The sequence below is a fragment of the Anomaloglossus baeobatrachus genome, chromosome 6 (assembly GCF_048569485.1).
Source record: "Anomaloglossus baeobatrachus isolate aAnoBae1 chromosome 6, aAnoBae1.hap1, whole genome shotgun sequence".
NCBI classification, from domain to species: domain Eukaryota; kingdom Metazoa; phylum Chordata; class Amphibia; order Anura; family Aromobatidae; genus Anomaloglossus; species Anomaloglossus baeobatrachus.
In genome coordinates this window covers 392,329,020-392,355,122 of record NC_134358.1, presented here as the reverse complement: position 1 = coordinate 392,355,122, position 26,103 = coordinate 392,329,020, and the positions used below count along the sequence as shown (strand labels likewise).

The 26,103-nt window shown below is 41.9% G+C and overlaps 1 protein-coding gene across 1 annotated transcript in view; it reads right to left on the bottom strand.

The window, feature by feature from the left end:
- The window catches only part of BMPER (BMP binding endothelial regulator), a 492,868-nt gene that overhangs the window by 213,961 nt on the left and 252,804 nt on the right, over window positions 1–26,103 (bottom strand). The window contains exons 7-8 of the mRNA XM_075315106.1: window positions 24,104–24,203; window positions 1,376–1,485 (exon numbers count right to left, since the gene is read on the bottom strand). Coding sequence (XP_075171221.1) covers window positions 1,376–1,485; window positions 24,104–24,203 — 210 coding nt within the window. The remainder of the gene's footprint in view (window positions 1–1,375; window positions 1,486–24,103; window positions 24,204–26,103) is intronic.

Below are 26,103 nucleotides of genomic sequence, written 5' to 3'. Positions count from 1 at the left end.
CATATTTGTCCTTCATCCTGGTGTATATGTCCTACATCCTGGTATATATGTTAGAAATCCTTAACAATTCCTGTTATTTATGATCCCTATCCTGGCAAATATGACTCTTATGCTTGGCCTATCCTGGTATGTATGTTTTCAATCCTAGTATATATGATGCCCATCCTTGTATACATGTCCCCAATCATGGGCCCATCTTGGTGTATATGCCTCTCATCATGGACCACACAACAAATAAATATACTCATCATCTCTTTGCGGTATTCTCTACTAATGTTGGCAAGTGACTTCTGCGTCTAAGCAGGGTAGCACATTACATTAATGCCATGTGCACACAGTTAAATGCCGATGTCAGCTGCTGGAATATTCATTGCTCCTCCTCCCTGGGATTGTGGGTGTGGGGAGCACTGAATAAAAATCTTTTAGGCTATGTGTGCACTAGAAAGTGCCTTTTTCTAAAGAAAAAAATGGACCCTCTGAAAAAATCCCGCACCCGTGGCAAAAACCGCGGTAAAACCGCACCCGCATTTTTGCCGCAATTTGCCGCGGTTTTGACACAGATTTACTGCGGATTTTCCGCAAATTTGTCCCTGCGGTTCTTACCGTTATTTAGGGCAAAAACCGCAGGTACTTGCGGAAAAGAAGTGACATGCTCATTAATTCCGCAGCGGAAAATCTGCAGGTAAATCCGCGGGTATGAAAAAACGAAGGTGTGCACACAGCATTTTTTCAAACCCATACGATTTGTTTTGGAATGCCTACAGCAATGTTAGACACATTTTCTGCAGCAATGCCGTGTCAAATCCGAGGCAAAATCTGCGGTAAATCTGCAGCGTGCGCACAGGGCCTTAAAGGGGAAACAAGTGATTGCCCATCCACTGCAGGAAGCTGGCAGCTGTGTTATCATGTCTGCCGCTATTAAAATGAATGAATATTCACTGCTCCCCATGGCCATAATCCTGCCCATCTATCAGCACTGGTTGTAGTCTCAAGAGGAGGGCAGGGTTATGGGAATGGGAAGCAGTGAAAATTAATTTTCTTTATTAGCAGACAAAAGTGTTAAAATCCAGTGCTGACTCTTGCCTCTTGTGACCCTGCTCATATTGACAAAAACACAAGAAAATTGGCCCTCAAAAATTGTACAAAGCAGTAATTGTTTTACTGTGTAATATAAAACTGTATTGTGTTAAAAAGTCTTTACTTTAAAAATACACATTTTTGCATTGATGATAAAAACAACATGTCACTAAATCCTTCAGTTCCACAGAGTTGAGTCTCCAATATTTTTGGCTTAAGTTTTATCTGGACAAGTGACACATACAAGGAGAGGCATCCAAGCTGAAAGTTCCTATTTGGCTGCAGGTGCGTTACTTACCCTGCAGGTGCACGTTGTGCAGCTGTCATGCATAAAACTGGAATGATTGTCGTAGACATCACTTCTAAAAAGACAACTGCCAGAAGGCAGGTCAAACACTTTCCTTTGGCCTAAAACGAGGCAATAAAATATGTGAAATTACAACACAAATAAATGAATGCAACTATATCAAAAAGCTTTTCTAAAACCACTAAAAATGTGGATGACATGAGACAAAGCTAAAAGAAATCAATCTTTCAAAAAGCTTTAACCTTATAAAATCCTTAGGCTAAGTTCCCAGGGTGAATATTTAGTGCCGTTTTGATATTGCAGATTTTCGGCAGCACTTCCGCACCAATCAGCTACATTTCTTCAGTTTTTTATGTTTTCTTACGTGTTTTTAACATGTTTTTAACAAGCTTTTACCGCTGCTGTTTTTTTTTCTACATTTCGTTATGCTATGTTTTTCATAAGGCCACACGAAAGTAACGCAAGTATCCTAATTTAAATGGTAGGTGAGGAAATGGTGCAGAAATTCTGCAACATCAAACTTCTTGTGGAAACGTATTCTTAGGCCCCATTCACATGTTGATTCTTTTGGTGAGTTATATACCTCAGTATTTGGTGAGTTTTTTACCTCAGTGTTTGGTGAGTTTTTTACCTCAGTGTTTGAAAGTAAAAACCAGGAGTCGATAAAAAATCCAGAAGTGGTGATATGTTTCCATTTCCTATTCCTCTGCTTGTTCTACTCCTGTTTTTGGCAACAAATACTGAGGTAAAAAAAACTCACGAAATACTGAACGTCTGCACAGACCACTTTGTTTAGGACACAGCTTGTTAAGCCACGTGCACACATTGAGTATTTGGTGAGTTTTTTACCTTAGTATTTGTAAGCCAAAATCAGAGGAAAAGTATAATAGAGACACGTCACCACTTCTGTATTTATCACCCACTCCTGGTTTTGGCTTACAAATACTGAGGTAAAAAAAATCACCAAATACTAAGAATGCACAAGTAGCCTTAGGCTGCGACTGCACTTTGCGTTCTGCTACTTGCAGTTTTAAACGCACGTTTTGTGCTTAATTGATTTGACCAAAGTTGCCTTTTTCAGAAATTTAGCGCTGAAAACGCATGCGTATTTACCGCGTTTTTGATGCGTTTTCAGCGCTTTTTACCTGCTTTTCCACCTGCGTTTTGACAAATACGTTTTGTAAATAAAGACACTGCTAAATAAAGGTTAAACATTCAAATATATTGAAAAAAGTTAAAAAAAAAGGATTAAATACATAAGTGCAGAAATCAAAAAGAAAATAGAAATATATAATGAAATTATAGCAGTAATATAGTTTTTATTAGAAAAATAGCACTAAATTTAACATTTTCTTTAATTTAATTGTCGGATTATGTGTGTGTGTAAAGGGACATATGAAATCATTAATTTAATGTGCAAAAAGCATGCGTTTTGTAAGTTTGTATGTTTTCTGCACAGAAAAAGCAAGTAAAACGCAGTTATTTGTAGGAAACTTGGTTTTTGACATTTCTGATTGACTCCAATGTTAGCAAAACGCACCCAAATTGGCAAAAACAATTGACATGCTGCTTCTTTGAACGCATGTTTTTTTGCCACAAAATATGCAAATTAAATGCAGCGTTTAGAAACGCAAAGTGCGGTCTAGAAATCCCAATTTTCCATAGACTTTGCGGTAGAATTAAAACGCATGCCTTTTGGCATGAAAAAGGTGCTTCTCAAAATGGACCTAAAAAGCACCTGAAACGCAGGTGGAAACGCAAAGTGGGGTCTTAGCCTTAAGGCGCATATGTGCTGTCAAATCGCTGCAGAATATTCAGCAGTTACGTGCGCATGAGCTCTCAGTGTGTGTTTAGCCTTAGGGATCATGCACCCAACAAACATGTATGTCCACAGTCAGTTTCCAATTGTACACAGAGATCCCTACAATCTATATTACAAAGCTGTAGACACTTTTTGTGACACCAAAGTGGGCCATTCTCATAGGAAAAAACTCTGCATACTTCCTTTTATAATTGGAGGCATGCATTTACAGTAACACCTATATAGATCTTTATCGGTGACAAATTACAGCTCTTTACAAATCAAAGCTTGTACAAATCCTTAATATTGCCTTGTACATTAGCCAGAATTTTGTAGTGTCATTTTTTTTTACTTAAAAATGGAAAGACCAGATGTTTCATGTGTGTGAGTGGTAATTCATGAGCTGTGTTCACTTTTAAGAGTCTACTGACGCTAAAAAATGTGAAGTGGAGGCCACATGTGTCTTTTTCCATGTACCATAGAACGAAGGGTAGAGACTATAAGAGCAAAATATGAATGTGGCTTATTATAGTCTTGCTAGTGAACACAGTAGGTGAAGGCTCGCTGTTAAACACCTCTGTACTTCTTCCGTTTTAGGCTGTTGAGGTATCACGGATCATTAACTTTTTATTTTCACTCATATGAGCTGTCATATATAACATACTGATGATTTCAGAGGAAGAACAGAGGAAGTGGTAGTTGTGGTTGTGTCTCAATGAAACGGACACTATAAAAAGATGTTCTACAAAAGCTGGACACCTGGTAGATCTGGTTTTCTCTTACACAGATGTACATATTTATTTTGGGAAAGTATGGACATATTTCATAGCTTCATAGTGTTTAAGGTTGAAGGTAGACTTAACCATCGAGTTCAACCCATGAACTAACCTAACATGTAGGCACAAAGTTCTTGATGAACACCAGGATTAAGTTTCTATCACATCGCTCATTGGTAAGGAAATTAAACTCAAGCCCTGATAAACTGCCATTGGTGCGATATACTATATCTCTTTGTAGCTTACAAGGTATCTGAGAGAGAGACTCCTTGAATTATAGCTTTTCACATGATCCCAAATCATTCCCTTATAACATAGTATTTTTACTTTATTAAAGGTACAAATATTTAAGAATAATTTAAAATAAATTTGAAGAAATTAGTGTAATTTTAGATGGAAACATTATAAAACTCATAGCATCCACATGGTCCAAAAGTAGAGTTGTTACTCACAAATAAATAGTGTTAGATAACCAATAGCAGGCAGTTTAGAAAATGCAACTGCTTAACCATGGCTACGTGATTCCAAAATACTGGTTGGTTCCAGAGTGTAATATCTACAGTAGTATCATATGAACAATATTCGTGGAGAGGCTCTCGAGTTCTGTGCAATTATTTAATAATGGGTAATCCACCTATTCACTGTATGCAATAGAGCTGTCTGTGTACAATAGTAATACAAGAGAATTTAGCCGATCTGAGAACTCTCAAATGTACCAAATTGTGCAAATTTTACCAAGAAATTTGATTTGAAGTGGTTATTTTCTGCAAATTGAATGTTCTCTATTATGCTCAGGGGACTTTAATGAATCTGGAGCATAATAAATGTAAGATGTAAAAAGAAGAAAAACTCATACTCACCTCACTGCTCACCTCTCTGGACCATTTCCGCTGCTCCCTGCCCAATGTCTGGTTTTACATGCCTGCATCACACCAAGTATCTTGCCTAGTGTTCACTCAGGCCACAAACACGTCCCGGTGGGCATTGTGTATGCACAGTATCATCTGTGGGCTGCTCAGTGCCATTAATCTAGGCCCACAGTGAATACCAGTGGCCAGAATTATGGTGCAACAGCAGTGTGGAGGGCTACTTTTTTTTCTTCTTTTTTTTTTTTATTCATCTCCAGTAGGGATGAGCGAGGTACTCGCCGAGTAGTACAGTATTCGGGCTACTTGTTACTTTGCGAGTATCCTTTTAATTACTCGTTAGGAGTAGCAAGTCCAATGTAAGTCAATGGGAAATGTGAGTAATTGTCTACTGGACCCTACAAAGCGGTCTGGGGGCTTAGTAAAAGGCTGAAATGAGTGCATGATTTTTTAAAAGCTGGGTGGTAAAAAGCCGCTAGCATTTTAAGCAATCATCTGATGTACACTCCCCACCCAGGTCCTTCGATCCCTGGTACTGCGCTCCCCGCTGCCAGCTGCTTCGCTCCCTGGTCCTGCGCTTCCCGCTCCCTGGTGCTGCACTCCCTGCCCAGTTATAACTTGGGATCGGGCGGGGGGGCGGCGGGGACCGAAGCACCGGGCAGTGGGGAGGGAAGCACCAGGCGGGGGAGCGAGGAAGCGGGAAGAGAAGCATCAGATGGGAAAGCCATCGGTGAAGTCTCTCTCTCTCTGTCGGTCTCTCTCTCTGTCAGTCGGTCAGTCTCTCTCTCTCTCTGTCAGTCGCTCTCTCTCTGTCTGTCAGTTGGTCTCTCTCTGTCGGTCTCTCTCTCGCTCTCTGTCGGTCAGTCTCTCCCTCTCACCCCCTCTCTCATACTCACCGATCACTAGCACGGCGCTTCACGGCTGTCACACTGCTCCGGTGGCTTCTCCTGCTTTTGAAAATGCCGGCCGCCCATTATTCCATCTTATATTCACTGCTTCCCCCGCTCACCGATGCCTATGATTGGTTGCAGTTAGACACGCCCCCACGCTGAGCAACAGCTGTCTCACTGCAATCAATCACAGCCGTCGGTGGACGGGTCTATATCGTGCAGTACAACAAATAATTTTAAAAAAATGGCATGCGGTTCCCCTAATTTTGATAGCCAGCCAAGATAAAACAGACAGGTGGGGGTTGGTATTCTCCCCCTGGGGGGGGCACATAGTTATTGCCCTCCCAGGGTAATAGCAGCAACTGGCAACCGCCCCAGATTTGGCGCATCCATTAGATGCGCCAAATCTGGCGTTTATCCTGGCTCATCCCAATTGCTCTGGTGTGGTGGCAATCGGGGTAATTGAAGGGGTTAATGTCACCTGAATTATACCAGGTGACATTAAGCCCTGAATTAATAAAGTTCAGCTTCGCTTGAAACCGGACTTTATTAATTCACTTGTAGTAAAGTAAAATAACACACACTCAAAACACCTTTATTTAAAATGAAACACAGACAAAAAAATTTTATTGAATATAAAATCAGACAAACCCTCATTTACCATTTTATTAAACCCCCAAAATCCCTCCGAAGTAGTCCAATACGAGGTCCCACACAGTCATCAGCTCAAATCCATGTTAGTGACAGTAGTGAAGGTTAATCCTCTCTCTACTGCCCCTAACAACAGAATGACTGGGTTACTAGAATTTATGCGGCGGGGATTAGGCAGGTCTGACAGTGTGTCGGGCAGCGATGATGTCATCGCTGACCGACACAGTTTAGCGTTGGCAGGGAGCCGCCGAGCCGCATAATGACAGCTCTGACATCATGTTCCGATAACAGCGGGCTTCAGAGCTGTCATTCTGTGCTGGTTCTCGCTCTGAGCGACAGCTTCATGTCACCGCTCAGTGCAAGGACTGGATACAGCAGAGCTGGCATTGGACTTTGGTTGTGGATTTACGTCAGAGCTGGGTATGTTTGGGGTTAATAAATGGGCTAAAGAAGGTGCCTGTGTGTTTATTTTTAAATAAAGGATTTCTGTGTGTGTGTGTGTATATATTTTATTAACTGTTTAATTACAGGATTGGTAATATGGAGGTCTTATCGAAACCTAAATATTACCAATCCAGGGCTTAATTACAGGTGTCAATTATCACCCGTCATTAACCCCTTCAATTACCCCGATTGCCACCGCACCAGGGCAATTGGGATGAGCCTGGAAAAACGCCAGATATGGCGCATCTAATTGATGCGCCAAATCTGGGGTGGCTGCTGGTTACTATTCTTACCCTGGGGGGGGGCAATAACTATATGCCCCCCCAGGGGGAGAATATCAACCCTCAGCTGTCTGTTTTATCAAAATTGGGGGTACCCTACGTCGTTTTTTTTAAATTTATTTATTTACACACTCAGCTGTCAAATGGAGTGGGCAGGGTGATGCAGTGCATATTACATTAGGTGTATTGAGCGGCTCCAGAAGTAGAGGAATAGCACCGTGGACAGCAGCGGGAAGCCAGGTAAGACTTCACCGACGGCTTTCGTGTCCGATGCCTCCCTCCCCGCTGCCTTGCCCCCCCAGCCGGGTACTTCCCTCCACGTTGCCAGGTGCTTCACTCCCCCGCCGCCTCCCTGCCTTTTCTAAGTTATGACCGGGCGGGGAGTGCAGCACCAGGGAGCGGGGAGCGAAGGACCCAGGCGGGGAGCGTGCATCAGCTGATTGCTTAAAAAAGCCAGCGTTTTTTTACCACCCGGCTTTTAAACAATCATGCATCCATTTCAGGTTTACTCAGCCCCCAGGCCACTTTGTAGGGTCCAGTAGACAATTACTCGCATTTCCCATTGACTTGCATTGGACTCATTACTCGTAACGAGTAACAGAGTATTAGGACCTACTCGCTACGAGTATAGCGAGTCCGAGTACTTCACTACTCGCTCATCCCTAATCTCTGGCTCCTTTTAGTGATAGGTCTCACTTGGTACTGCTGTTTGCTCTTTTGGATCCTAAATGGATCTCTATTAAATATGTGTTCACCACAGTCACAGTGGGCTCCTCTCTCCACTGCTTTGGATCCTAAATGTAGGTATATTAAACATGCGTTCACCACAGGTGAACACATATTTAGCGTGATGTTAATGCAGCCAAAATCATGCCTACCTATGCTTGAAACCTTACCTACTTTCAGCTAACCAAGTAAATTGATAAGTTGGTGAGGTTTCATTCAGGTGGGCGAGGTTTCATCCGCCGAACATCCAGTGAGAGCCATTCAAAAAATGTTGTGGCTCTTACTGGGGTGCCGAATCCTGTCACTCACAGCATGAAGCCAGCTCTTTGGCTCAGTTTGTTCAAGAATCATGCATCAGAGAGGACCTCAGAACCCACACCCATGCATAGGAGATAGGTAGAGAAATAGAGAACTACTCCAGACAGAGAGTGGTTTGGTGAACCACCGCATCATTGAAGATATAGCATAAGAGTAGTAGTGTGTGAACAATACATTCATTCAATTGATAGGGGGACAGAGAGATATTAGAGAGATATCAGAGGTGCAAACTGCAGGAAAGTGAGTGTGCTTGATCCATAATATACTCAAGGAGTTATTTGACCTTGTCCTACTGCCTGCAAATAGTCATGGGCAAACTCGAACTGTAAAGTTCGGGGTACGTAAAGGACACCTAGTTCCTGTGCAAGGACCCTGAACATGCACTTTCGCAGGGGTTCAGCTGCTCATTAAAAAGAAAAGGAAAAAAGAAGCAAATGGGGACAATATATTTACCGAGTTTCCACATGGCTGTCACACTGTTTTCAGGTCCACTCATTAAATCTTCTGAATATACTGCTTCTCCCGCCCACCCTCTGTAACAGCATCTGATTGGTTGCAGTCAGACTTCACCCCCACACTCTGTGCAAGCATCTGTGATTGTTTGCCTTCACACTAGTTGTCTGAGTCCTAGTGGACTGTAAAAATAAATAATTGGAAAAAATGGCATAGGTTTCTCCCATATTTTGATACCAACACAGATAAAGCAGACAGCTACAAGATGCAGCCACCAGCTGTGTGCTTTACCTTGGCTGTGCATCAAAATATGAAGGACCCCACATGGCTTTTTTAAATTATTTAAATACAATATAATAAAAAATGGTGCTGGGTCTCCCTCAATTTTAATACTCAGCCAAGAAAAAGCAGACAGCCTATAGTCGCCCCCAAATTGGTGCATTAGATGCACCAATCCTGGCGCTTACGTGGCTCATGTTGATTGCCCTGGTGTGTTGGCAATCGGGGAAATATAAGGGGTTAATGGCAGCTGTGATTGGTCAAAAAAATTCCAACTCCAGCGAAGCCCTGGATCAGTAATGGGTAGAGGTCTATGGTAGTCTCATTACTATTTACTAATTGTGTAAGTAAAAAGAAATAAACAGAAAACACAGAGAACAATCCTTTCTTTAAAAAATCAAAACAGCCTCTTTCTTCAATTTATTAACCCCCAAACACCCCTGAAGGTCTGCAGGTAATCCACACCAAGACGTCCCACGACGATTATGGATCTGCTACATCCTGAGGTTGCAGTGCGCAGTCACATTAGAAAATATGACCAATCACTGCAGCGTCAGGTTCACACTGATGGAGCAGTAGCTGTGAGAAGGGTGACATCAGTGACTTCACCAGAAGCCACAGCTGTGAACTCAGCTGAACTCACCTGACGTAAACTTATTGAACTCAATCCCGAATTACCGGATAAGGCTATGTGGGCACGTTGAGTATTTAGGTGCACAAATCTTTGCAGAGTCTTTGTGAAAATAAACTATTTTTTTTCCAGTGTGTGTGTTTTGTAACTCTACATTTGCTGGGCTAGTAATAGGGGTGTCTGATATACACCTATCCACTGCTAATCCCTTGACTTGAGGCCAGATGTAAATGCACAGTTGACATCAACCCGAAAAGTAGTACTTGGATTGCTATCGCACCAGGGCAATTGAAAAGAACCAGAAAAAGCACCAAAATGGGTGCATTTAATGGATGCGCCACATCTCAGACACAGACTTTTTTAAAAGTTTGTGTTTGAGTTTGATCCCCTGATATACAGTGTCTGGTACAATTCCTGAACTTTACTAATCGGGTTTGCTCATCCCTAGTTACAACCTTTTTGTCAAGGGGAAAGAATAGCTTCATAAGAAAGAAAAAAAATGTTTTAAATACATACATTTAACTTTTTTGCATACCTGTTTTACATATCCAGTTAGCCAACCATAAATGCCACAATTAGCTTGCAGGCTATTGCTACATAATCCAAAACATTTCCAAATCTTGGTCTCTGCCCAGCAATAGAAGTTTTTACTAAACTGGTAACTGAGGAAATTGAAGGTCTAGCTAGTAAACCATTTGCAAACTCTAATTTGACTAAAGATGAATGGATGGGTTTAAAGGAAATACAGTCATGGCAAGATATTGTAATAAAACCAGCCGACAAGGGTGGAAATATTGTTTTATGGCCAAACACCCTTTATGAGAAACAAGCTGCAAAACTACTGAATGATGCCAATTGCTATTGTAAGCTGCAATCTAATCCCATTCTATCTTTTCACAGAGATTTTATTCAAATTTTATAGGTTGCATTTGATGAAAGCATCATACCCAAGAAATTTGTGGAAATTATTAAGGAACTATACCCTCGACTGCCAACGTTATATTTAATCCCAAAAATCCATAAGAACCCAATAGACCCTCCCGGACGGCCAATCATATCCGGTAATGGAGGTTTGAATGAGATTGTTTGCCAGGTCATAGACTATTATTTAAAATCATTAGTATGTGAGCTTCCTTCATATATCCAAGATACCACAGCAGACCTGAGACGGCTGGATGGTGTATATCTGGAGGAAAATATGGTGATGGAATCTCCGGATGTTGAATCCCTGTATACCTCCATCAGACACTCCGACGGCTTAAAAGCGGTATCATGGTATCTGGAATGCAGTAACATCGCACGATCTACGACTGAATTAATATTGATACTCTTGGAGTTCATATTGACCCACAATCTGTTTACATTCAATGGAAGGATGTACCTCCAAATGCAGGGAACTGCTATGGGTGCCTGCTGTGCACCGTCATATGCAAACCTTTTTTTGGGGGCATGGGAACGGGATGTGTTCCAAAATGACAATAATCCGAATACCCTTAATGTCGTTAATTGGATGAGATATATAGACGATGTTCTATTTATATGAGAAGGGAGTATTAAGGGAGTGAGGGGTCACGGACGGTCTGCTATACCACCTTAAATACATTGGTAAATATATTTATTTAATATTTGGTGCCTTCTGCTATCTTTGTAAACAATCATAATCATGTTCTAGTGCAGTGATGTTTACTGGGGCTATATTTAATAGGATGTTTTTGCAAATAATTGATTAGGTATTTTTATGTCATTCATTTAATTATTTATTTATTTATTCATCCACACTCGATTGCTTTTCCCCCCCAGCACATCGGCACTTTAAAATATACTAATTTTTTGAAACAGTATTTTATGGCATCTGTACACATATATATATATATATATATATATATATATATATATATATATATATAAAAATATAGGTGGTATTTATTCATTAAATTCCCATGAGATGTATCTACATGGGACCATACCAACGAATAATATTAAATATCTGATGTCCCGTCCGTGACCCTTAAGTACTATACCCATCACTTAACACTTTTTCTTGCTGTTTAACTGTGTGAAATTACTGTGTATTTTTTGTGTAATTTTAATATATGTATTAATAAAAAATTGTTTTTAAATATTTTTATGTTGTCACTTCGTTATTGAACATGTACACATGTTCAAGGTTTGCTATCATAATGCTTTCTCGGTATGTAAAAACTTAGACCTTTCCCATCACTAATCTATGGCTTAGTGGCAGCTGTGAGCTGACATTAACCAATTATTGCCCCGACTGCCACTGCACCAGGGCTATCGGGAAGAGGTGGGTAAAGTTACAGGATTGACACATTTAATGGATGCGGCAATCCTGGGCGGCTGAACGCTGCTATTTTTAGGCTGGGGGGGGCAATACGCATAGGTTTTCCCAGCCTGAGAACACTATCCCCCAAGTGTCGGGCTTTATTATGGCTGGGTATCAAAATTGGGGGGAACCGCACGCCAGTTTTTTAAATTATATATTTAAATAATAATTTTAAAAAAGCTGCATGTGGTTTCTCTTATTTTTATACAAAGCCAAAATAAGCGCATGGCTGGGGGCTGCAGCCTGTAGTCGTATGCTTTATCTGTGCTGCATATGATATCATAATATGGTCTGACTGCAACCAATTACAGATGCCAGTACAGCCAGTGAGCGGGGCTAGCAGTCAATGTGGATGAACAATAATGAGTGGCCTCGGAAGAAGAGTGAGTGGCCTGGAAGCAGTTAAAGCCGCAACGGAGACTCGGTACATATAGCGCGCTTGCTCCAATCCCCCTATCCCCCTATCCCTTCTACCACCATTTTTAAGGACCGGATTTTGGTCCCCATACAGTTAAATAGGGACCGGTGTCTGGCCAGATATACAGGATCAATTGAAGGCAGAAGCAAGATTTTTTTTTAAGTATGCTTAGTCCCACTGATCCTGCTAATTTTTACTTTTATCCTTGGATGCCCAGCTGGATTTTTTCTTCTGGATATTGGTCTACTATTATGCGGCTTTCTGCCGTTTGTCCGAGCCTGGATCCAAGGACACAGACTGAATTAAGGTGTATACTGGCATTCTTGCTAAGCAGTGAATGATTTCTCTTTTAAGCTTTTGATCAATTATAATTATGTGGTGCCCCTGCGACTTCAGGCTCCACAGGGTACTGCACCTCACCCTCACATCTCAGATACGGAGGAAGTCATCGCTTGGAAACCACCACAACCCATCCAACACACAACTCAGGAGCTCTATAATTGGGACTGGGCCAGGGTAGGTGCCAGGAGTGGCCATCATGAGGTATGGGACCTCGTGCCCACTAGTTCAGGTGGGGTACCTGCAGGGGAAGTGAGGAGCCATCTCACACAGCATTCAGTTAGCTCCGAGCACAGCCAGCACCAGGTCAGACTGAGAAGGGACGTCACAAGACACTTGAATAGAAAGGGGCCCATGGTCAGGATCTGGAAGCTCGACCTGGTTCTTAGGGAGAAAGGGGATCCCAGGGTTTGTGGGGAGTGCAGCAGACACCCGTGACCTGTTCTGTGGCCCAGGAGTTGGGGTAGAGGGAAGACCACTGGAAAGGACACACAGAGGGAAACACTGGCCTTGACCTCTGAACTATCCAGGATCGGCTGGAGCCCATCACAGAGGAACACGGCACTCCAAAGGCGTTGTGACTTCAGTGAGTAAAGAACTTGAACTGCACCCTCTATGTTGTCCCATCATTGCCGGCGCTCCCATCATCGTGCCCCTGCACCATAGGCAACTACTATTCCAAACATCCTCCCTCTGGCCTAGCTCTACCTGTGAAGAGCTGCAACTCCCGAGCTGCATCACCATCTGCCCCAGAAGAGAGATTTCCCACAGAGATGGCTAATAACTGGCCGCATACCACAGGTAGCATCACGAATAACTACTCCCATCATGCCCATTCCCCTATTATTGACACCGCCGGGGTCACGGAACCGAGCCAGGCCGCTGTGACATCCCAAACCTACACCGGCCAGGTGACAAGTAACCCCCAAGACCCCGTGGGCGCGTCAATTATATTACTTATAGCAATGACTTTTTCTAAAATAACATTTTGCCTGTGATAATGTTTGTACTAAAAGCAAAAAAAAAAATGAAGATTAAGAAAAAGCTAGGTTTATTATTGTTTGTTAGCGTGAATAGCACATTGTGTACCTTGAATGCTGTATCAAGAAGAGACTAGGATCAAAATCAACCCACACCTCTTTTATAAATAGCTGGAGACTGTGAGAGGTAACTGCCCGCCTTACACTCTACGACAACACAGAGCCTATTATATACAGCTTTGGTAGGATTCTTGCACCCACGTTTAAAACAATCCACATAAAAATCAAGCCATAATCATAAATCACATGAATTATTATTACACATGTGCATGAGAGAGGGCTATTATTCAGTGCCATTCAAAGTCAACTGCACAGAGACCTGTGTTATGAGAGACAAATCCATCAAAAAATCTGTAATGGATCCCTCTTGTTTACCCCACCAGTAAACACAATTCTGACCATTTGGAATGCATTGCAAAAATGTAAGTGGTTATTTTAACTGGCTAGCTTCATTTATCATAAAAGTCAGCTCTTCCGGACCTCTGCCAGACCAACGGGCCTAAGTCATTTCATGCAAAACAAAAGCACAAGCATAAACAATAAAGTCAAGCTAGTAATCTCCCTACTTTAACCCCTTAAGGACAAAGCCAATTTTGTACTGAATGTCCAGGCCATTTTGTGCAATTCTGACCAGAGTCACTTTATGAGGTTATAACCCTGGAACGCTTCAGCAGATCCCAGTGATTATAAGACTGTTTTTTCATGACATATTGTACTTCATGATAGTGGTAAATTTAAGACAATAATTTTTGCTTTTATTTGTGGAAAAATCGGAAATTTGATGAAAACGTTGAAAATTTTGCAGTTTCCAAACTTTTAATGTTTATGCCCTTAAACCAGACTATATCACACAAAATAGTTAATAAATTACATTTCCCACAAGTCTACTGTACATCAGCATAATTTTTGAAACAAAATTGTTTGTGGTTAGGAAGTTAGAGGAGTTCAAAGTTCATTAGCAATTTCTCATTTTTTCAACAAAATTTACAAAACCATTTTTTAGGGACCATATCATGTTTGAAGTGACTTTGAGAGACCTAGGTGACAGAAAATACCCCAAAAGTGACAACATTCTAAAAACTGCACCCATCAAAGTACTGAAAACCACATACAAGAAGTTCATTAACCCTTCAGGTTCTTCACAAGAAATAAAGCGGAATGAAAAAAAATATCATTTACCTAAAAATGTTGCTCTAGACCCAATTTACTCACTTTTAGAAGAAAAAACACAACAAAATGTACTCCAAAATTTGTTACCCAATTTCTTCTAAGCACACTGATACCCCACATGTGGTTAGAAACCTCTATTTGGACAAATAAGAGGGTCTGGAACAGAAGGAGCAATATCTGAATTTTGGAACACAAACTTGGCTGAAATAGATTGCAGGCACCATGTTGTATTTACAAAGCCCCTACGATACCTAAAGAGCAGAAACCTCCCACAAGTGACCCCAAACTAAACCTCTCAAGGATTAAATCTAGGGATATAGTGAGCATTTTGATGTCACAGGTACTTAACAGAATTTGATAATGTTAAGCCATCATATTAAAAATTTTAATTTTTTTTCACAAAAATGTTGATTTAGCACCAAATTTTTCACTTTTTCAAAAGGCAACACCAAAACGTGGACCTAACAGTTTGTTATCCCATGTCTTATGAGCGCAGGGATACCCCACATGTGGTCAAAAACCTCTGTTTGGACAAACTGTAGGGCTTGCAATGGAAGGAATACCATTTGAATTTTGGAAAAGTTGAAATAAATTGCGGGTACCATGTCGCATTTGCAGGGCCCCTAGGGTACCTATACAGCAGAAACCCCTAACAAGTGACCCCATTTTGGAAACTAGCCCCCTCAATGATTTTATTCAGGGGTATAGTAAGCATTTTGAATCCACAGGTACTTCACAAAAATGTTGCAGCAAATTTCTCACTTTTAGGCTATGTGCTCACGATCCAGCGACACTGCATCTAGAGCCAGCCCTCCTGCAGAGATGTGAATTTTGTCCACAGGAGAACTCAGCTGCCTGTGCTTACAATCAGGGTTTGGGCTGCTGCGGACTTTAGCTCAATTCTTCTCATTGAGAAAACTCTCATTTCCGCAGCAAACAATTGACATGCTACGGCTCAGGAAGCCAAGCTGCAAGTCAGTTTATGCTACAGAGAAAAGAAGCACAGTGGGCAGGAGACTTCTAAAAATGCTTCCACTGCACTTGTTCTGCACAACGCAGCCTTATGGATGCAGTAAAAACACATCGCATCCAAAACACTGCAAACCCTGATCGTGGGCACATAGCCTAAAAAGCTAGGATAGATAGATAGATAGATAGACAAAGGTAAAACACATATATATTGTTCCACTTCCCTGCATTTTGTAATCTTGCACAATTTAATGACTTTCATGTGGCACCAAAGGGTGTTTAGCCTTGTATTTAGCCAAAAAATAAATAAATAATTAAAAAAAACGACGTGGGGTCCCCCCCATTTTGATAGCCAGCTAAGGTAAAGCAGATAGCTGCAGCCTGCAGACCACAACTATCAGCTTCACCTTGGCTGGTGATCCAATTTGGAAGTCACCCCACTCTTTTTTTTTTTTAATTACTTATAAATAAATAATTAAAAAAAAAAGTGAAGTCCCCCCCAAATTGGATCACCAGCCAAGTAAAGCAGACAGCTGGGGTCTGGTATTCTCACGGTGAGAAGTGCCATGGTTTTCTGGCCCTTCTCAGCCTAAAAATAGCAGGCTGCGGCCGCCCCAAAAGTGGCGTATCCATTAGATGCGCCAATTCTGGTGCTTCGCCCCTGCTCATCCCCTTGCCCTAGTGCGGTGGCAAACGGGGTAATAAATGGGGTTGATACCAGATGTGTAATGTCACCTGGCATCAAGCCATGGGGTTAGTGATGTCACGGCGTCTATCAGATACCTGACATCACAAACCCAGTCAGTAATAAAAAAAAAATTGATGAAAAAAAAAATCAAAAAACACTTCCTAAAACATTCCCTCTTTTACCAATTTATTGAAATGAAAAAAAAAAATGTGGTCCGCCATAATCCATTTTGGAGGTTCCATGATGATTCCGGACCTTCCAGAATATGGAGGGCATGCTCAGAGAATGTATCCACCATTTTCTGGAATAGAAGGCACTCCATGTGAGCACTGTGGCTGTAGTTACCTGACAATACTGCACTCTCGCTGCCCCGGTCCAACTGAAGGCAGAATGACCTGCAGTAACCTCATTGCAGAATAAGGGGGGTACGCTCAGAGAAAGCTTCACCTATTTTCTGGAAAAGCAGGTCCTCCCTGTGAGCAGTGTGGCTGCAGTGATCTAACAATACTGCACTCACACTCCCACACTCCCCTGGCCCACAAAATAGCAGTGTGAGTGCAGTAAGCTGTGTCCCTGCATGCGGAGCCAGCTGAGAGCCGTTGTCTGCGCATGCAGCCAGCATTTCTAGTGACAACAAGGAAAAGAAGGGGTGGCAGGGGATCAGTGCTGTGAGACATACCGACGGGACCGGGAATGACAGTGGGTGACCTAGTTGGACCTGGGAACAACTTTTCTGCCTCATCTGACATGTCCAGAGACTCAGGACGGATCAGCAACACGTTCGGTGGCCATTTTGGGTGATAGGGAGGCAGGGGGGTGTCCGGAGCTGGGGGGGTAGTCTGTCACACCGAGGGACCGGGGGGGGGGGAATTTATCTCCTATCTGATATGTTTGATCCTGCTAGGTGGGGGATAATTAATATTTTAGCGGTACTTCCATTTTCAGCAATGTTATCACGATTCTCTGGTGTGTACTGGTGATCACGTGACCGGGGACTTGGAAACATGGCCCGAATTGTGATCTCCAGGGTCTCAGCTACTCCTCATAGCAGGGACCCCGAATATTTTTTGACGCTGGGGGGTGCTATTTACTTTTTTCTTTCTTCCGTTTTAAAACGGAGGATCAGAATAAGTACCCTATTCTGTTGCCATTTTAAAAAATAAGGCTGTCGTAAAGAGGCATGTTTGGGGGTCCCCCTGTGATCCCACATTCCCCATTATTAAGATTGTTGAAGGACCAGAATAAAAAGCGGGAGATGCATCTCCCTGTCAATTCATTCAATGTCTATGGCACTGACCAAGATACCAGACATTGTCTGATTCCATAGGAGGTAGAAAACTATCATATTCTTTTCTATTTAAAGTTATACAGAGGTGCATTATGAGTGACATAGTAGACTTTTATAGGTGTGGTATTACAGCTCTATATAACTCAAGGTTTATTTATTTTTTTAATGTATTTCTCATGCATTTATTATAGACTGTGTGCAGAATTATTAGGCAAATGAGTATTTTGATCACATGATACTTTTTATACATGTTGTCTTACTCCAAGCTGTATAGGCTTGAGAGCTAACTACCAATTAAGTAAATCAGGTGATGTACATCTCTGTAATGAGGAGGGGTGTGGTGTAATGACATCAACACCCTATATAAGGTGTGCTTAATTATTAGGTAACTTCCTTTCCTTTGGCAAAATGGGTCAGAAGAGAGATTTGACGGGCTCTGAAAAGTCCAAAATTCTGAGATATCTTGCAGTGGGATGCAGCAGTCTTGAAATTGCCAAACTTTTGTAGCGTGATCACCAAACAATCAAGCGTTTCATGGCAAATAGCCAACAGGGTCACAAGAAGCGTGTTGGGCAAAAAAGGCACAAAATAACTGCCCATGAATTGAGGAAAATCAAGCGTGAAGCTGCCAAGATGCCATTTGCCACCAGTTTGGCCATATTTCAGAGCTGCAACGTTACTAAACTATCAAAAGGCACAAGGTGTGCCATACTCAGGGACATGGCCAAGGTAAGGAAGGCTGAAAAACTACCACCTTTGAACAAGAAACGTAAGATAAAACGTCAAGACTGGCCAAGAAATATCTGAAGACTGATTTTTCAAAGGTTTTATGGACTGATGAAATGAGAGTGACTCTTGATGGGCCAGATGGATGGGCCAGAGGCTGGATCAATAAAGGGCAGAGAACTTCACTCTGACTCAGACACCAGCAAGTTGGAGGTGGGGTACTGGTATGGGCTGATATCATCAAAGATGAACTTGTGCGACCTTTTCGGGTTGAGGATGGAGTCAAGCTCAACTCCCAGACCTGCCAGTTTCTGGAAGACAACTTCTTCAAGCAGTGGTACAAGAAGAAGTCAGTATCATTCAAAAAAACAAGATTTTCATGCAGGATAATGCTCCATTACATGCATCCAACTACTTCACAGCATGGCTGGCCAGTAAAGGTCTATAAGATGATCTGAACCCCATAGAGAACCTGTGATCCTTCATAAAATGTAAGATCTACAGGGAGGGAAAACAGTACACCTCTCGGAACAGTGTCTGGAAGGCTGTGGTGGCTGCTGCACGCAATGTTGATCGTAAACAGATCAAGCAACTGACAGAATCTATGGATGGTAGGCTGTTGAGTGTCATCATAAAGAAAGGTGGCTATATTGGTCACTATTTTTTTGGGTTTTGCTTTTGCATGTCAGAAATGTTTATTTCTAAATTTTGTGCAGTGATATTGGCTTACCTAGTGAAAATACACAAGTGAGATGGGAATATATTTGGTTTTTATTAAGTTGCCTAATAATTCTGCACAGTAATAGTTACCTGCACAAACAGATATCCTCCTAAGATAGCCAAATCTAAAAAAAAAAACACTCCAACTGCGAGAGAAAGAGTCTCAGCTTACAATCGCAGCATGCTGCGATTGTTTTCTCAGTCCGATTAGGGCTGAGAAAATAATCGCTCATGTGTGCTGACACACAGGCTAGAATTGGTCCGAGTGGAATGCGATGTTTTATAGCACTCCACTCGCACTATTTTTCTCGCCGTGTGGCTTAGGCCTTATGAGGAAAGTCTGAGATATTCCTTTAAAAGGTTAAAAGGCTGATGTTAAGTACATAATGATTGGTCACCCTTGACAGTTAGTTGTTATCAGTGATGGCGCGGAGGAAATGCTAACTTGTGGAGCAGCACAACTTCGTCAACTATTTAGTGGAGGTACTGCACATCCTCCCCTAGTGATTCAAATAGAAAGCGGATTCACAGTACCCGGTGGTGGTCACTGAACAGTCGACAAAGGCTGTGCTGTGCAGCTCTACAACTGAGCACTTCTGCCTGCCTCCAGCTCCAGGAACTGCTGATCGGCAGGGGTGTCGCACCCTGCACCAAACTGATATTGATGAGCTATACTAAAGATATGAGGGTCATCATTGTAAAAGTCCCAGAAAACCTCTTTGACAGATTATGAACCTATCTCACCATAATCAGTATGATCTGCCAATATTAATCTAATGCAGGGGTCCCAAACTCGGCTGACTATAAGGGCCACACATAGAAAAAAAATGTATTCAGGGGGCCGCATTCTTTGCTGGACCCAGTAACATTTTAAAAGATCGCGTATTTTTTTCTATATACCTTTGGATCACGTTTTTTTTTAACATTTTTGCTCATTTATTATAACAAATGTGCAATTTTATTATTTCAATTTATATATAAAAAGTATTTTTAATGTGAAAAAAAATCACTCTTTTATTTTTTTTTTTTACATTTTATCCCCTGTTTGTAAGGAATATCATTTTACATTTACCACCATATAGTAACATTTTGTAGTAATATTTCCATCCTGGTCCTCATCTTTTAGTAATCTCCCCATCCTGTAGTAATGTGCTCATATTGTCCCCCTTGTAGTAATATGCCCATATTATCCCCTTGTAGTAATGTGCCCATATTGTCCCCTGTGGTAATGTGCCTATATTGTCCCCTGTGGTAATGTGCCCATATTGTCCCCTGTGGTAATGTGCCCATATTGTACCCTGTTGTAATGTGTCCATATTGTAGTAATGTGCCCATACTGTGGTAATGTGCCCATATTGTCCCCTTGTAGTAATATGCTGATATTATCCCCTTGTAGTAATGTGCTTATATTGTCCCCTGTGGTAATGTTCCCATATTGTCCTCTGTGGTAATGTGCCTATATTGTTCCGGGTGGTAATGTGGCCATATTGTCCCCTGTGGTAATGTGTCCATATTGTGGTAATGTGCCCATATTGTCCCCGGTGGTAATGTGCCCATATTGTCCCCTGTGGTAATGTTCCCATATTGTCTCCTGTGGTAATGTGTCCATATTGTGGCAATGTTCCCATATTGTCCCCTGTGGTAATGTGCCCATATTGCCCCCTATTTTAATGTGTCCATATTGTGGTAATGTGCCCATATTGTCCCCTGTGGTAATGTGCCCATATTGTGGTAATGTACCCATATTGTCCCCTGTGGTAACGTGTCCTTATTGTCGTAATGTGCCCATATTGTGGTAATGTGCCTATAATGTGGTAATGTGCCCATATTGTGGTAATGTACCTGTCATGCTCCCCGGGTCCTTGGCTTCCCTCCCCGGGTCCTCTGCTCCGCTCCCCGGGTCCTCAGCCCCGCTCCCCGGCTCACCTGCCACGCTCCCCGCTCTCCAGCCTCCGGTCCCCGTCCTTCCCAGGCCCCCTGGTCCCCGTTCGCGGCGCCCGACGGCTTCCCAGGCCCTGGCCGGCTCCCCTGCGTCCTCTTCTCAGCCTCCTTCCCTGGCTTCTGGCACCCGGGCTGCGCGCATGCGCATTAGGGCGCGCGCGCGGTCACTGACCCTTTCTTAAAGGGCCAGCGTCCATTAACAGGTAATGAGGCTAATCAGGTACAGGGTATAAAGGGGTGTATTGTCCAAGGGGGCGGGGCCTGATCTTCGTGTTCCCTAAGCTAGGAGTCAGGTCTCCTGGTGTTTCAGTGCATGTACTCACCTATCTCTCTTTGTAGAGCCGTGCTTGCCTCGCCATCCAGTCTGCCGTATCCTGAACCCCGAACGCTGTCCTTCTGCCATCCTGACAGTCCGCACCATCTCGGATCCCTGCGGTGACCCGTCATCTTGCTCCCAAGGTTCCGGACCCCGCCTGACATCATCTCGGCTTCCGAACCTGAGCTGCGTCACCCGGACTACCACCCATAACTCCGTGGTCCCAGGGACTTCTCCGCTATTCCCGTGTGCAAGGACTGTTCTGCTGTTTCTAGTGTTCCAGCTGCCGGACTCTTTCCTACCATCTAGGAGTTCGGTCCAGTGGATCCACCTCCTGGGCCTGCCCGTACACCTGGCCGTGACAGTACCCATACTGTGGTGATGTGCCCATATTGTGGTAAAGTGCCCATACTGTGGTAATGTGCCCAAACTGAGGTAATGTGTCCATACTATGGTAATGTGCTCATATTGTGCCCTTGTAGTAATGTCCCATCCTGTGGTAATATTCCATGTTATGACGTTGTTTACATACACAAAAAAAAAGGATTCTTCTCACCTCTCCTCCGTTCCTTCTTACCTGCAGCACACAGGCACCTAGTTCTCGTGACGATTGCTGTCGAGTACATGAGGCCGCCTCCATCAGCGTTTTCCTTCTGGGGAATGATTTGCAGCACTGCTCTTTTCACATCCTTACTAATAGCAGCCGCACCGGCCAATCAAAATACACCCACGTTAGCTGCTGGCCTCTGATTGGCCAGCGGCAGCTGCCATTAGTAAAGCTTCTCTGTGCAGTGCTACAAATTATACTCACCTGAAGAAAAGTGCTGACGGCGCCGGCCTCGTGCACCGGACTGCAATCGTCACGTGGTTTAGATGTCTGCGGGCCGCAAGAAGCAACCTCACGGGTCGCAAGCGACCTGCGGGCCACGTGTTTGAGACCTCTGATCTAATGTATGTGGAAAACATGAAAGCTGTGTCTGTCAGCTTAACTTCGTCTACTACTACTGCTGCCTATCCTCTATGTTTTATGACATGCAAAACAATTAACACATGTTACATAACTATGTATAATATTTATGCCAATTTAGGATTAAGTTTAGTATGTGTCTTAAGTATAAAATAAGATCAAAAAGTCGCTATTCCCTCTAATGCAGTGTCATTGCCCTTCTTCTGTTTAACTTGAAAAGAATTCTAAAACTTTCTAGAATGCAATTATGTGTCAATACTAAGCTCTATTTGTATCACTTAACATCTTGTAAATGACTAACCAAACACACAGACATGAGAGAAATGTTCATAAACACACAGTAAATATTCCCACTGTTTACAAGGATCATATCACACAGGAATTATTTATTCTTTTTGGCAGCAGAGTTGACATTGACTCCTAGACAGTAATATGCAGTGATGTTAGTACAGACGTTAGTTATTGTGTTTTACGAGGAAGGGTATTGCCTGCTAATAGGCTTGTACTGTCACTTTTAGCAGTTATTGGCATTTGCTTTTGAGAATACATAAGATCTATTCATACACTTTAAATTAACACGATAATCTAATCAAACTATTATTATGAAGAACATGTGTATATTGTAGCAAATGCCTCAATTCATCATATATGTGCTCTATGATAACGGTTTGAATATCTGATATATCCATAGCTATTTCCAGCTGTTTATAGAGGACTAATACGAATATATTCCATAGTGGTTTACAGAGATTGTCATTACTCGTTACTAGTTATGGGTGAGCACTAAAATGCTCAAATGCTCATTCCTCATTTTGAGCTGGTCAGAAGCTCGGACGAGCTCAACGCAAGTAACAAGCATTACGGAAAGTCAATGATTGCCCTTTTCGGATCTCCGCTCACATAAAGCCAGTCAAAAACAGAGCATTTCTACCAGGAGGGAGGGCAGGGTTTATTTTTTGGTCACAATACATCCGAGAACATTGTTTTTTCACCCAGGAGAGGCATTCAGAGACTGCGAATGGCTCTCACTGAGGTGTCTGCACACATCATGCAGTGAAGCAAGGCTGTGCATTGTGGTCATTGTTTCACGGATAAATATCCGAGCACCCATGATACTTGGTCACGCTCCGTGAGTATCCGAGCACCCCAATGCTTGCTCATCATTACTTGTCACTCCTTGATCCCAAACACACAAGGTCCAATCAATCTGTCTGTGTATCTTTGGCTGAAAAGCACAGTGTTATGCAGATTTTGACCATTATCAGATTTAATACCTGGACCCATTGCAGCAACGTTTGGGATCCAGAGGTGATTTTAACCATTCACATTTAACTCTACATTGCTGATAACGACTTCCCCAGCATAAAAGGGTTGCCTTCTTCAGACAACCATTTTAACATTTGGTAAGACTGAAATTTTGTAGATATTTGCTGATAGAATTTTTGCATGGGTTCTAAATAGTTTGAGACAACTCTGGTAAGAAAAAAGGGTCATGTTGCCCCATTTTGGAATGCCCAATTTTCTAGTCTCAAAATTATTGATGCAAATAATATTATGTAATAATTTCATTTCAAGTTTTATCTAAGCAGGATATTTGTTTGATGAGCTACATGTGGTGATGCTTAAGGTTGGCAGCACCATCTGAATACGTAAACATATTAAAGAGTATACACTCACCTATGCATTTTGGGCAACATTGTCCAGTAGGGATATGACTGAGATGCTGTGGGCATGACAGAATTGGGCAGACTTCTTTAATGCACTGTGTCCTGCCTCCCTAAAGGAAAATAGTAAAGATTAGAAAAAGAAAAACTGCAAGTCTATTCTAACAACAAAGCTGTGTGTGAAAATCTACAGCTCCGCTTCTCTTAAAAATAAACTTAAAAACAATATTTTTTCAGATTCAAGTATATTAAAGTGAATCAGTCAGCATGATTTTGTAAAGTAAAGTACAGACATTGCTGTAATGATGCTGTAATACAGATTATATTGAAATTTGTTTTGTGGTTCTTCTTTAATCACCAATTGAAGTTTTCTGCTAATTAGACTTTAGTTCACATGGGCTGGACTGCCCACTAGATCTTCTCCTCCCTGTCTGTGATTCCCCAGGCCCTCCGACTGCCTCCGGTTAGTGAATCACAAGTTACAGCCAAGATTTCAAACAAAGGAGGCAGGTCATTAACAGACTGAATGCTGGTAGAGGGTTTGGGAAATCACAGAAAGAGAAGATGTGGAAAATCACCGAAATCCGAATAGCAGAAAACTTCAAATGCTGATTAAAGAAAAATCACAAAAAGGTTTCTTCACAAAAGGTATCAATGTAATCAGAATTACAGCATCATTATAGCAATATCTTTAGTGTAGATTATAAAATCATGCCAACAGGTTCTCATTAAGGTCATACAAGCTACATGGGATGCCAAACGTAAACATATATTATGTTTAGTACCATTATTACTAATACTAATTTTTATGGATTTTCATGAAGGGGATTACAGTGTAAGAGTCTCTGTCAATACAATGTTTAATATTGTAGTAAGAAAAAAATCAATACATGATGGTCAAAACTCTTCATGTTTAAGAAAATAATTCAAATTTTTATGGTGTTCACATAAAAAAAATTGAAAATAACATAGTTAAGAGATTACTTATGAAAAAATGTAAAGGAGTATTTTCAAGATTATCTCCAGGAATGTACTGCTGTCAAGCTACTGCTTAACAGGGGACAGTGTGCTCTTGCAGATTGGCATTTTCATCCTATTAGGTTTAATAAAATGAAAATCATGACACAATATAAAGTCCAGGAATCTGTGTTTCTACTAAAGTTGGTAAATGTGTCTTCATTAATGATGAGCAAGCACTACTTGGGAGCACAGGAATCGTAACAAGCATTTTGTAGCTCCGATGGGCTCAACTCATTTACCGAGTATAATGAGTCTATGAGGAACTCAAGAAGATCTTCTGAAAAATACTCGGGTTCCTCAGAGACTTCCACTATACTTGGTAAACGAGTCGAGCCCATTCGAGCATCCAAATGCTTGTTACAATTCCCGAGCACCCAAGCATGTTAGTGCTCACTCCTCACTAGTTATGATTTCCGAACATGTTAGTGCTCGCTCATCACTAGCCTACATTTAAATGGATAGGGAAGAACTCCGGCACTCTCAATTACCCCAGTAAAAGACTCAAGCGTATATAGTGATCAAAATGATTTTTTTATTCAGAGGCAAAAAAGTCCATAAACAAACGTTTCGACCTAATTCGGTCTTCTTCTGAAAGGACTTATCCTATGTGCAGCTGGAGATGCAAGGTAAAACTATGGTCCTCCTGTATGAGATCCTCCTATATGGATCCACTGTATCAAATAGACCTGTTATGTCGAAGAAACTCTATGAGGGTTTTATTAATTTTACTCTAGTTATTTCTATCGGACGTCCTAATGGCCTCGCAGGGAAATGACTTCATCAAGTCTTTAAGTCAATCGGCTTTTCGCCACGGTATCGCTATAGATGTAAAAATTAATGATCTATGAAATCATTCAGTGATATATATTCTCAGAATGCCATCCTATACTTAGCCAAAACCGGATGCCTGAGATGAGGTCGGATCTAGACAATTATAGACAAAAGAAGAAATCCCTCACGGTTATATCGCAGGGTAAACAAATGTGTGTAGGG